The sequence below is a fragment of the Epinephelus moara genome, chromosome 24 (genome assembly GCF_006386435.1).
Source record: "Epinephelus moara isolate mb chromosome 24, YSFRI_EMoa_1.0, whole genome shotgun sequence".
Taxonomy (NCBI): Eukaryota; Metazoa; Chordata; class Actinopteri; order Perciformes; family Serranidae; genus Epinephelus; species Epinephelus moara.
In genome coordinates this window covers 25214487-25228462 of record NC_065529.1, presented here as the reverse complement: position 1 = coordinate 25228462, position 13976 = coordinate 25214487, and the positions used below count along the sequence as shown (strand labels likewise).

Below are 13976 nucleotides of genomic sequence, written 5' to 3'. Positions count from 1 at the left end.
CTTGCCGATACTATCACACTGGCCTTTATTTGACTAAAAATCAACATGGATCCCGTTTTGTTAGTTGCTTCCCAATTATTGTCAATGATTGATAAAAAAAAAAATTCGGGGGTGGGGGGGTGACAGAAAGAGTTTGAGAACCACTGATTTAAATTGAGTTTGCCAAAGTCATCCACTTCCATATAATTCAAAACAATCACAAAAACTTTTACAGGTGAAGGTGCAGCTACACTAATGCTGTGTTCAAATGGGGTCGTGTTTACCGTGATCATGAGAAAAGTGTAAATGAACACCCTCAATGTGGTATTCATGATCTGGCAAGTGGAAATTTTCTGAGAGCTCCAAGTTCACAAGTTCGTTTTCACAACTTCCCATGTCGTAAACATGAGCTCCACTGAACGCAGCATAATAGGAGAGTCAGGAGGTTGTCAGTCAGGCACCTTGCATGCACACCCTCACAGTCCTGAGTGGAACCTGCTAAAGCTGGTGAAACACCTGTGTGTTTAAACACTGCAGTTCATCCAAGCATAGCATCACACAAATAAACTGTCACAGAAGAAGTTTTTGACTTGTCACAGTGGGAAAAGCACAGGTGTATATGATAAAATTAATGACGGCTGAATTCCATTCAGCTTTTCTGATTTCTGGTTCAGGTAAGATGCATGTTGGCTCAGTCACAACTTATTTCAACACTTGACTAGAGAAGATCCATTGTTAAGTGTTGTTGGTAACGCCTTTGATTTTCCTATGACAAGTCAAAATGTCTGCTCTGAGAGAGGCCCATTTTATGTTTCAAGTCAAGCTTGAAAACACAGAAATGAAATTGGTTGTACTAAAAAAAACTGTAAGAAATTAGGTAGAAAGTTAAAAAGAAATGAGACATTGTTAGACCATTGATATATTCAAGATTTTTTATTATTTGACGTCCCAATTTTCTTTGACAACATCATTGGCATCGCAGTGATTTTTTTTCTATAAGGAGAAGGAGTAATACCAGGGCAAAAAGTTGGATCTTTTCTTTAAATGGAAAGAGAGAACATCCATTTCAGTTCAATCCATAAACCTTTACCATCTATACACCGTAATGCACAATCCATTAAAAATATTAAGTACTTAGCCAACCTGAGCTACAAGCAGATAGAGAGAACAGCAATAACAAAGACATGACAGAAGACAGGTGTATGCTGTGTTGGTGACACGTATTGTAATTCCATAAGCGTTGAAAGATGTCTGATGAAGGACATAACACATACAGCAGTAATAGTAGCAGTACAAGTAATGTTACATAAAAGGCAAATATTAATATATCAAGGAATTAATCCATGTTTTACACTGTGACTGCGTTATCAGCTTTTACTTAAAGTCTACTAAGGAACATTTCTTCTGCAGTGTGAGGCCGTTATAAACCCACTAACACACGACCTTGTAGGGAAAAGGCAGTACAATCACCAAAGTGTTCCACAAATTCTCAGGGATTATATTTGACATGGAAAACGAGTGAGGAGGTATAATTTGAAGTTTACCAAAAGGCGTGTGGTAGCAGACGTTGCCCAAAATCAGTCATCCCGCTATAATATTTAAAGGCAAAAACATAAAAAGAAAGTGCAAAAAAACAAGCATGTGTTTCACATTGGCTCGAGAAATACCATAAGCCAATTAAAATATACATATATAATATAATATATATATATAAAGTTCAACTTGATTATTTCTTGACAGCTAGGCAATAGAAAGCAAAGAGAAAACAGAAAGAGAGAATTAGATACTTGGGATGCTGACATTAGCCAACATCATCTCACATTACAGAGCTTCAGCCAGTCCATCTAGTGTTCCCAACTGCACTCTTTGAACATGCCCCCTCAGTGTGAGAGTCAGGGGCCACAGTCAGAAGAGTGGGTGGGCAGGACAGGAGGTCACTCACTATCGAGTCGGGGGGGCAGTGAGGTCAAAGGGGGGGGTGTCATTCTTCTCTTGTGTGATCTTTGGGCACTGGATTTATCAGCGAGTGAACGCTAGTGTATTAATTTGTGTTCTAAGTGTGTGGGGGGTACATCCATGTGCAGCGTACTGCGTGAGGGGTTGTGTCGATGGAATGAACAGTGGCGTGAAGGAGGAAGACCAGTAGGGAAGTCTTTTCCCTGGGAGCAAGGTGCAGGTGATGTAACCGGTGACAGGGTGTTTCAGAAAGCCAAGAGAGGAGATGGTCCAAGTTGTCCCTTAGCAGCTGCAGCTTTCTGCTGAAGGTTTAGCTCTGTCATTCCTATCCAGTTTTATGGGCTCCGGGAATTCATTATACAACTCCACCTCTGTCTCCTGAAACGCAGCAAATGAGAGAACATAATCAGCGTAAGAGAAAATCAGACTGACAAAGTAATAGACTGGGTTTTGAGTTATTCATGCACTGAGATATGCAAATAACAAAGCACTCATCTTAACGGTCTTTCATTTTTCATTTCAAGCAGCTGTAACTCACTTGTTTGAGGGCGTTACGTGCAATTGTCTGGAATGCCTGTTCTACATTTATGGCTTCTTTGGCGCTGGTCTCAAAGTAGGGTATGTTGTTCTTACTCTGACACCAAGCCTGAGCCCTTTTGGTGGCTACCTGTGTGAATAAAGAGGAAGAGATTCATCAATATGGTGAGCTGGAATGCACAAGGATGAGTTCATGGTTGTCTTCAACAGAAAATCATTTTAATTAAGTCAGAATGTTTACATTAAATGTTGTTTCACGTCATTCTTTTTTGAGTAAAACAGATTAAGAAAACCATACGCTAGCTCTATTCAACTGGCAGCCCACGGGCCACATTCAGCCCAGAAGTAACCTCCGAGTAGCCCGGCTAGGGATGAGTACTGAGACCCAGTGCTGGGAAAAATTAATCAAGACCGTAGTGTTAATGATCTCTGACGTTATCTGTTCTTCTATTATTGCTTTTGAGTTTTGGTTTCATGTAGCATCATGCTGCAGCCTGTTCCACACAGCACACACACTCAGACACACACGAACACGACGCGGAGTGAGGTCAGAGAACAGTAGAGGTCGCGGTGCAAATGAAGGTGATGTAACTTTATGATTACTCTAGTTGACAAAAATTACGGTTGTTACTGTACCTAAGTGCAGTAAAACCTTCACCAGTAAAAAGCCAATAGGCAACTTTATGAGTACATTCAGCATGTAGAACCTGCAGACAGTGAGTCTCCTCGGTAGAGGGTCAACAGAAAGCAGGATGAATGACTGATACTGATGTCTGTGTTCTTTGTGCTTACATAACATTACTTTTTTCATTCAGTATTGTGATGTCTGGAGTAATATTATTTCATTGACATGTTAGATTTGTTTTCACTATTATTGAGTTTACATGGTGACTTTGCTGTTGTAAACTTGACTGTTGCTGCCATAGACTGTATAAAGCTTTGTCCTGTATTTTCCTAAACACTTGACCACAGAGGAAGACGTCAGGAGGGGAGGTATGTGCGTGTGTGGGTACAGAGAAGGGAAAGGGAGAGAAGGAGACACTAGTAGACAGAGAGAGTGTGTTATTAGTTGCTGTTAATGCCACTTGTTATGCTTCTGTGCAGTGATAGCTCTTTTTTATTCTGTTTCTGCATTATATGACGTTCCTCGGTCAGATATTTGACAAAAATATTTGTTTTTATTTCAAAGGTGATATAAGCATTGCTACTTTTAACAATTTACATTTGTTTAAATTTGTCAATACTAAAAGCTGAAAATGTCTGACATTTTCTCGTTTTAAAATCCAGCCCAATTAAATGTGTATTTGAATAGATCTATCATACGCCATATAAGGTCACCATAGTGCGGAAAGATGGCGGTATTTTCATCTATACTATAAAGTTCCAATGTCCATCCTTATGGACTCTCAAGACTGTCATGCACAAGGGCATCGAGTGGCCGAGTGGCTACGATATAGAACAAATCCACATTTCCTGTCTGTATCCCTGCTGTTATAAAAGATAACATAAAAGCAAAATATCTCCCCGCCCAAAAAGAATGTGATGCACACGGGTGCTATTGGGATTCTAGCCCTTTGATCTTGTCCTGCACACTTTGCGTGAACGTTTTAACACTTTGATAATTAAAACTGGAATGACAATAGTCTAAAAAAGATGGTCAAAAACAAATTCAAAATGTACCTTGCAGTAAGCCACGTTTTTTGCTGTATGGATCTAGGGTACAAAGTTGATATTGTTTTTTTCATTTACTGGTTGATGAAGTGGGTCCGAAATTTACTTGCCCAAGTAAATTTTTACTTTTGACGTACCTTTATAAAACCACTTGCAGCAAACCACACAATACATAATTGGAGTTTCGCCCACATTCTACAATGCCACCCTTTTTATTTCCTGTTTGTTTATTTTTTTGAATGCTCGCTTGCACTTCAGTTCATAAATTTTGTCTTTACCTGCCACCATTTTCTCATGAGTGCCTGATTGGTCCTGCGCATGTACAACTATCAACAGAGCTGAGAAGGAAGAGAGATGTCTCACTCCTTAGCTACTTCCATCATGAGTTCTGCAGAAAACAGTGTGTTTAAGTTTTCTTTTACCCCTTATGGGCGAGTGACTTGGTAGATTTACTAACCTGATGTGAATTTTAATTTGCCCCAGGCAATCGCGCAATCCTTAAAGTTGAACCCTGGATAGTATGATGTTGCTTTGTTTGCATCTGATCTAATCCAACACCAATAATATGCTATTTGTGGGTCATACTACAGTGAGTAACAAACACTGACCCTTATTAACCTGCATAACTACAAGCCTCAAACTTTACTTGGAGAAAATCCGTTGCCCAGGTAAATTGCTCTTCCACTCCTCATACAGCAGTTTGAGCATTTTCATTAAGACAGTGACGTTAATTTAAATCTCTGAGGGTTCAGTGTTCGCTCCGTCTGTACACAGTGAGCGAAAGCAGCACACTGCAGCTGTGTGCTCAAAAGCACTTCAACAGCACTCACAGCCCAAAACCCATTAATGTAGTTAAGTAGTGAAGTGTTTGAGTGATCTGACATTTGAATGCAGCATGGGTAATGATTTAAAATGAGGTCATGGTGTGGAGGCATTATTCACCCATACCAACCTGTCTGTTCTCCAAGTCAATCTTGTTGCCTAGCACCACAAACGGGAAGTTCTCAGGATCTCGAGGGCTGGCTTGGATCAGGAACTCATCCCGCCAGCTGTCGAGTGTCTTGAAGGTGTTGGGGGCGGTCACATCAAACACCAGCACGCAGCAGTCGGCACCGCGGTAGAACGCAACACCCAAAGACTGGAACCTCTCCTGTCCAGCTGTGTCCCAGATCTAGACGACCACAAGGAGACAAAAAGGTTAGTGTATGGACACGATTACAGAGCAGACGAGCTACAAATATTAGCATATATGGGGAAAATGAATAACACTCATGCCATTTTGTGTATCTAGTGACAACCATTTCATTCTCAAAGACGCAACCTTGTACTATACCTGCATTGTAACGAGCCGGTCGTCCACCATCACCTCCTTGGTCAGGAAGTCTGCTCCTATTGTAGCTTTGTACTGGTTACTAAACTTCTTGTTCACATACTGGTTCATTAGGGAGGTCTTTCCAACACTGAGAGTAGAAGACAACAGACAGCAGGATAACAGAGACTGAAAAAATAAAAGGTGGTACAGGTCTGCTGACAGCTTGCATGAATTACACAGTAAATAGATTCATTTAGAGACGGGTATATGAATGTAGTCAAGATCCCATTTACACTTTGTACCACTTCATGCATCTTGGGGCGGATCGGAGAGTCATCTCATTACACACAAATGGAAATGCAACCAAGACGCATTACAGACAGATTGAAATTTGATTCCTCGAGATACCTCCCAGGTGTAACTACTTTAGTTAGCGGTCTGTCATAATGTAACCACCCATATTGTCTCTACACATGTGATAATGGCAATGACAATGAATTACATGAATGAGATAATAAATTACAAATGAGATCAATCATCACTACTTCTGTCATCTATAAAGTGACAGAGAGAAAAAAGCTCCAGCAAATTCACTCTGATCCCGAATCAGTGCAAACACTGGGTGATCTGTGTGGGTGAGAGAGAATTGCCCGTGAAGACAAGCAAAATATTTGTCTCACTAATAGTCAACTTATGCAATTCACCAATAAGTTTGTGTTAGTTATGGATAACTGTTAACTGACTAGTTATACTTCTTTTTGCTGGGAACTAAACTGCTAAATCAAATTTCTTACAATTTTTGCAGTTACAAAAAACACCTTCAAGTGCATTATGACCATACACTGAGCCAGAGAAGCGTCGACCCCGATGTGCATATAAACAGATGTATGATATGGCTAACGGAAACATATTTGTGTAGGTAATCATATCTGGATTTTATCCCAACACAACACACTTGAAATGCCTTAAAATGGAGCCCATTATTGTGAAAAACAGTTTATAAATCGCCATAGTTTAAAATCTGGTACCAAAATCACAGACAAAATATTGTGACATCAACAGTAGAGGTAGAGGAGTGGATTTGCTTGTATCTATTATCACAATATTTATCAAACTTAAACTTACTTTAAGACAGGCTGTGAAACATCAAGAGCTTGTTACATAATTACTGTTCACAGACACTCCTGTGCAGTACTCAGCATGAAAGTCAGTGTGATTAAGTTTTATTAGGTCTGCAGTTAAGAAGCATGGTTGAGGAACAGCAGGACTGTTCTGCCTGGAGACAGCTTATGGCCGAGTAATAACTCCTGCCAGCAAGGAAGTAACACTGATACAAGCCGTTCTTCAGTAATCGGACAAAAATAATACCTTGGTATTAAGGTTGTTTCCCACCAAACTATTTTTAGAAAAGACTTAACTGATCATTTCCATGCTGGTTTTGAAATGAAGGAGAGAAAAATCTTGTAATGTGACTCACCCAGAATCTCCCAGGATGATGACTTTCAAGAGAACTTTCTTCCTGGATGTCATTTTTCCACAGCTGCAGAGAGACAAACAGCATAAAGTTCAGCATACAGGGAGCACTCGACAGTGCCTTCCTAACCTCTTCATTTCAAGTCACAGCCCAATCACCAGTTTCTATTGTTCAGGGACAATACAAACAATACAAAGGTTAATCTGTTTCTGTGCAGTCAGGACCTTTGGAAAACATTGCTCTATAAATTTGTGTGTAGAGTTTCATGGCCCTGGACCAATCAGGTTTGAATACCGTTCATTCCAGTCATGTGCTCTCTAAGCTGGCTGCTGGGTAAATCACGAGGAACACATCATTCTTTCTCTTTCTCCCTCACACGCCACAGGAAGTCACCTCCTAGAGGATTCGCTCCTTCTACGTATTACACAAACGGAGTGACACATCTAGATTTTTTTGCAAATATCAACATCACTACATCACTACATCACTACGTCACTACGTCACTAGTGACGAAATTCTAAGAAAATGTTATAATAATGTTTTCTAAGAGTTTCCCCTTACGGTTAAGACGAGGTCCTGGTAAAGAAAAGTTATTCACAAAGCATCTTAGCCCTTAAGAGAGCTCCTAAGGTAAAAACTGTTGAGAGTAGGTAGGTGGACTTCTAAGAGAAAGACAAAGAAGTAGAATCTCCAAACGCAGAATGACAGGGAGTAAATAAAATTCTTCAGATTAGATCATGCAGGGATAATGTTTGTAGGCCATCTAAGTCCCACCCAACACAACAGCTCTAGAAATAAAGTGATCACAACACTCAGATATTTGGCAACTGGGGAAATGCAAGAGTGCAGCAGTGCTGACTTGGGTCTGTCACAACCTTCCACAAACAACGACAACACTTTCAGTCTCATATTGTGACGCAGTTCATTTCATTTCCAATGGGTGTCCACACCTTGCAGGCTCGCAAAAGAACAACCAATCACATCTGTTAATAGACTGTGTCATACCTAGCAACAGAGTCAACCATACCTCCTCATTAAAGTGAAAGTTTCTGTCCCTTCCTTGCTCAGAGTTGCTCTGAGAAGTTTCCTAAATCACTCCAAAACTAGGACTCCATGCTAGAAATTTTTAAGCTAACTTGAGAGCATTCTCAAACGGTTTGTGAATACGGCCCCAGGTGTTCCCAACAAAACAACAATAATCTTGTTGTCTGTGTGATTTCAGTTTGTCAGTCAGAGATACAGCATATGATGTTGCTTTCAGCAAGAACTGTAAGTCTGAACATTCAAATGCAATGGTGGACAGTGAAGTGCATCATTTCCTCCATGTCTCTTTAAAGTTAAGAAAGTAAGATCTGAGATATTGCACAATAAATGACAGAGCGAGAGCAAATTATCTATTGTCCCCATCTTTTGTCTAGATGATGTTTTCACTGATAAGGTTTGGTCTTGACGGGCCACCATGGCAAAAATATTCTCTCTGTACAGTATCCTATATTCAATCTTTTATCAGCTGAGGGTTTTTATAATACTTGCTTTTAGCCTGTGCTTACTTCCTACTGCCATGGCTATGTACAAAAATAACGATAAATAAAGTTTTTCAGTACAATATTTCTTTTAGGCGTCATGGAAAATTACCTCACTCCACAAAAAATCTAAATTGCATCTGGGAGATGATTCATTCAACCATGGTTCCACAAAACTGAGGAAGTTAAGTGTGTAATTGTAGAAATGCCAGAAAGGAACAATGACATGCATCATACAGTCGATCCTGATCACTGGTGTTTGAGTTACTTAAGTATGACAGAGGCTCATCTTTACTCCCTCCTACTGTTATTAATTCTGCCTTCTAACTGTCCACAGTATTCCCCTACCTTCACAGATTTCACTTTCACTTATAATGGAGGAAACTCGTATCATGAGATGAACTGTGGGGCTCTAAAATAATCAAAAAATGGCAGCATTTAAGTCTTAATCCTTACTCAAATAGGCTTAAACAAACCTTGATTTCACAAGAAGCTGCTTTATCTTTTTTCATACTTATGTCTTATCTGTGCCACGTAAACAGTCCAGCACACTGTTATTGACGAGAAGAAAAAATTTACTGTAGTTGAGCTCACTCTCAGTGAGAACGGCAGCAGTAGCAGCTGCCTGGTGGAAACACTGCCTATGATACAAGGTTTAAATAAATCAGTTCCTGTGAGATGTAATACATTTCCTCATAACACTCACTGAAGAGTATCTCAAGAGTATCTGCTGGAAATAAGGCCTGTCTGTGCAGTAATAATAAGACACAAATATTTTTGAAACAGGTGCTACATGACCTGAGAACACAGAGAAAAAGGTCTGTGGCATTCGCTTTTGCTCAAGAGGTAGAAAACACAACTATCAAACTGCACTGCGCCACATCACATTACTAGATGCTCCTGCTGGTGAGTGGCATTATGCAAGCTCGTCCGTTTGACACAATGGCAGCCAGCTGGCAACAAATAATCTTGTACTTCTGCTGAACATAAGCTAAAGTATGTTTCTGAAAATATTTGAGGTGAGAAATATGCAAGTCAGAAACAGAATCTTGGTTCGTATTTGATCAGCGTAGCTTACTTTTACTGTCTGATCTCTGTTTGTTCAGCTTCTGTTTTCAGTATGCAGCAAACAGTATGGCACCTACTTCCTGCTCACAAACTCTCGCAATTACAGCCAAACAGGGCACTAAAATATCATTATGGAAGCATTTTAGGTGAGAAATAAGCAGTGCAGTAAAATAATCTTGATTTATACTCGATCAGCAAAGTTTTACAGTTCAATTGCATGTCGGTATAAGATCATGTGCAAAAACGCATCATCCAGTGGAAGGGGTGGTATCTATGCATTAGTTAAGTGGAGGTTCTTTTACACATACTACCCACAGTTATGATACAAAGCTGGTTGAAAATGAGTAAAGTATCCCTTTACCTTTCACTGACACTTGTGATTTGAAAACAAAATTGTCTTTACGAAAAGTATTCTGTCTCTGATTTGGGGGAATACAAGTGATTACTGTCATCGCTTTTGATCAGTGAAGCATGATGACATATTAGACAACAGTTAGCAGAAAACATGACCACTTCCCATCAGCTCTTCACTTAAGTAAACATAGGTTGAGCACAAAGCACAATGACATTTTACACATGCCAAGGAATCCACCAACTCAAACAGGTTTTTGATGCATGCCAATTATAGAACATAAGCCATACTTATTTAAAAATAACAGAGGGGAAAAAACAAACAAATTTGATTCAACTAACACTGAATCACGAGCTATTAAAATGAATCCAAATTCTTAAACTGAGCCTATAAGATACAAACTCTTCAGTTCCCCTCAGGAGCTGGAGAGTACACTTGCATTCTTTCTGACTTGAACAAGGACAGCACTCCAGTGACTGCCGTACTGTGAAGCACAACATGTGAAGCACTATATGCTAGTGACCGATTAGCTGACAGAAGCATGAACAACAGTACATCCCTGAAGTCTAGATGTACTCAGACCACAGTCACATGATTACAAAAGAAACTCAACTCCGGTCTTTCACCTTTGACAGACAGCTGAGCGTTAGACACTGATTCCTGAGTGCCAACGAAGTAAGACATCAGGTAGATGTTTATCACTACAAACAGTCTGAGTCCCTCTGTCTCAAGACTCTTGAAATACGCTAATACACCAGCATCAACTGCCAGGTTTCACTGATACTAGTATCAGAGCATTTTGTGACAAACTGAATTAATCTTAATTAAAAAATGTGAAGTTAATTTTTACAGTATTTACCTGTCTGTGAAAACACATGATAGTATGGCACTGTAAAAGCATAGCATTTACTGCACCAGTAAATTGTCTTTAAAAATGCTGCTGGTTTTAAGTAGCCAATGTGTCATGGGCATTTTTTCATGCTGTTTGCATTAGCTAAAATAACTGTGTAAACCTTTTTCTTGCATGATTTTGCATTAAAATATTCAAAAGATCATATAGTTTAGAGCAGTATTAGAGAGAGTCCTGGTATTTAAATGTGTTTTTTTTTCTCTACTAGGAAAAAGTAAATTTGATCTATTGGCTCCATGTCTAGTATTTAATTTCCTGACTCTACCATTATGAGTTTGATGCATAGCTGCTCTCTCTGGTCCCTAAAAATGACCCAAATACATAAATTATCATTGCAGCACAGAAAGTTTCACCTTTAGTTTGCCACCACCAAATTGTCTATCAATTAATTTGTGAAATCTGTGAGTGTAATACTGATAATGTTAATTATTTTTCAAAAGCCACATTGTTTTTCTTTTGATGTTTTATCCATCCATTGTTCATGGACAGTGTTCCATCTGTTTACATTATTTAAGAATCAAAAAGGATGACTGGGCAAACATCTGTAAGACAAAAAAAAACTGACAACTACCCATCAATGCACTAGCTAGCCAACTGTTCATAGCTTCATATTGAGAAATGTGTGCTCAAAACTGTCATGTGTAGCACTCAAGTAAGAAATCACAACCGACTTCCCCCTTCTGCCAGTAAATTACTGGCACAAGCAGCTGGAATTCACAGATCACCTCTGATATGGATTATGCCCGTACACCCACAGACACAAACAAACTAAATATAACTTTGGATGGCTTCAGATGTTTCTCAACGCTCAAACCCATCTGTACACGTCAGAAAGTTACACCATCTTCATGATTCCAGGTTAGCTACGTAATGTGCATCTTGGTTAGTACACAAAATGTGATTAACAGATGGTTCAGTGACCCAGGGTTAACAAAAGGAGTCACGTCAGTGCGGTCAAAATCGAGCATATTGACAGAACGGAAAACAACATACACATGTTAAGCAATTAAAGCACTATACTACTGTATTAAAGGAGTACAAAATATCACATGCAGTAACAAATTCCTATATAACAATGCTTACAAACAAGGTGTTTCCCTACAATTACACAGTAACTCAATTTTAATCTTTCATTGCTGCAATTCAGGATTGTATCAAATGTAAAAACATTTCCACATAAGCCTTCAGACATATATATAGACGTTCAACAATAAACACTGACGGTATGTACTTCAGTACAGCGGAACAAACTGGGAGGTACATTGTGCAAGGTGAAGGTAAAAAGAGACACAGCTGAGTATGCTACACTGTTAACCATGAAAAAAGGGTAAAGCATTTTAGCCATGATGATTCAGCATGAACATAGGTTGTATTATATTCAAGAAAATTAAACGAATCTCATATCAGAGCTGATCCTAACTGCCAGGCAGGTGTTTCAGGGTAAAACTCCAGTATGGTTGCTGGTTGCCAACAGCAGAAAAATGTCTCAGTGTCCATACTCAGTAAGTATGATCTTGACAACCAATCTAGATGAAGTTAATGAAGAAAGCTGGACAACATTTTAACTTCAACAAGAAAAAAAATGGATGGAAGTGGATTTCAGGTTACATTTAATCTTGGCAAGCTTTTGGCACAAGTGATGGGCGTTGTAGCTCTGTCAGATCATTAAAACACACACTTATGATCAAACAAATAAACTGAGAGACGAGTACCTGCGTGACCTGTGAGTCACAACTGAAACAAAAACAACTTAACACAGACAAACATAGTCTGCCTGGCAACACCACGGCAGAGACAACAGGGTATTTTTCTCATACAGCCTGTTGACAGAAGACATACATGAACTCGATCCTTGCCACCATCAAAATGTTTTCTGTCAAAATCCACAGTGACAGAAGACTAATCAATCAGCAGCAGAGAGTGGTGGGTTTGAGGTGAAAAGCTGAGTGTAGCCCGCACCCCCTCCACCTCAATATGCATGGACAAGTAAAAATTAAAGTAGCTAAATCACTCTGTCATTATTTGACAAAGGGGGCTTCTCTGTTTTTTGACAAAGCCTTGTTCGACCGACCTCGTCTCCCCGGTTCTGCTTCCTTGTTGGATCCGACCCAGAGGAGCCACAGGCCGGCCTTGTTTTTGTCAACCAGCTTCTCGAAAAACATTGCACCACCATTAGCTGTTGTAGCGTTGGCGTTAATAGGACACTGACACGAAATGATGACTGAGCAAACATTATACGTATTAACAGTCTGTCGTCGTCTCTTGTACTTACTTTCAACTTGTAGCACACCGGAGCGGCGACTTCTTGACTTGAACCGAGCTGTCCGCGAGCTAACTAGCTGTTATTGTTCAGGGCAGTTAGCGTTAGTGGCTAACTAGGCGTTACGTTAGCTAGCTAGCTCGCTGGCACCGAACTCGTTAGCTAGCGTTAATTTGGCAGTACCTCGTTTCAAATTGTTAGAAAAATGTGTTGCCCTTTGCGTGGACGCTAACAAAAACCGCGGCGTAGATTGACGAGGCAGATTATCGACAAGTGGTGTGTAAATTTGGCACTTTTCTTAGATGCTTGCCTGCCAGCGAGCTAACTATCTGCTACCCCCAGCTTCTCTCTTCCCCTTTCACTTCCTCCTCCAAAACAACGTCTGCGTGAAACGTCACACGCAGCCCGCTGATAGTCTCCGCCCACCTGTGAATTATTTCTCTATGTCACAGTAAAAGTTCTGCGTGGCTTCTGCAGAAATAATCAGTTTGTTTTTTGGAAGATAGAACAATCAATATATATGTAATATAATGACTATATGGTTATATGTTCAGATTCAGCTGCAGTTTCAGCTGTTTGTCATCAGTGCAACATCATATCATGTTACATCATATGATTGGTAGGCCCATAGAGGTTCAGTTTAATAAGGTCCCTCCACATGTGGGTGTAAAAGCAGTATTTCAGCAGTTTAGTATTCCCATCCCATAAAGTTGGGGGACACACAAAAGGCAGATTCAACATAAAAAATATGTTAAATTAGGGTTGAAGTCATATACAGGTTCAAGGTATATCATGTACATTTGCTCAGCTACGATATCGGGGAAAAAATGCAACTGGACCTAGAATATCCCCTCTAATTTTGATTATTTTCAAAAGGGAGAGTTTTTACACATACTTTCATTGACAAAATGGTTTCAAATTTCAAACTGAACAT

The 13976-nt window shown here is 39.7% G+C and overlaps 1 protein-coding gene across 1 annotated transcript; it reads right to left on the bottom strand.

Annotated features, from left to right (window-relative positions):
- Positions 1-897: 897 nt before the first annotated feature.
- On the bottom strand, positions 898-13420 carry LOC126385716 (ras-related protein rab7-like). The gene is made up of 6 exons (XM_050037595.1): positions 13055-13420; positions 6933-6995; positions 5477-5603; positions 5096-5314; positions 2474-2602; positions 898-2313 (listed from the first exon to the last, which is right to left on the bottom strand). The coding sequence occupies exons 2-6, from the start codon at positions 6983-6985 to the stop codon at positions 2218-2220; spliced, it is 624 nt and encodes a 207-aa protein (XP_049893552.1). The 5' UTR covers positions 6986-6995; positions 13055-13420; the 3' UTR covers positions 898-2217.
- Between the last annotated feature and the right edge of the window lie 556 nt (positions 13421-13976).

What these genes read in the sequence shown, in the direction of transcription:
- LOC126385716 (XM_050037595.1), bottom strand. Translation starts at nt 6,985, where the DNA reads ATGACATCCAGGAAGAAAGTTCTCTTGAAAGTCATCATCCTGGGAGAT. An exon ending in ATCATCCTGGGAGATTCTGG is followed by an intron (nt 5,604 to 6,932) that starts GTGAGTCACATT and finishes TTCTACTCTCAG; the next exon opens with TGTTGGAAAGACCTCCCTAA. An exon ending in TTGACTTGGAGAACAGACAG is followed by an intron (nt 2,603 to 5,095) that starts GTTGGTATGGGT and finishes TTATTCACACAG; the next exon opens with GTAGCCACCAAAAGGGCTCA.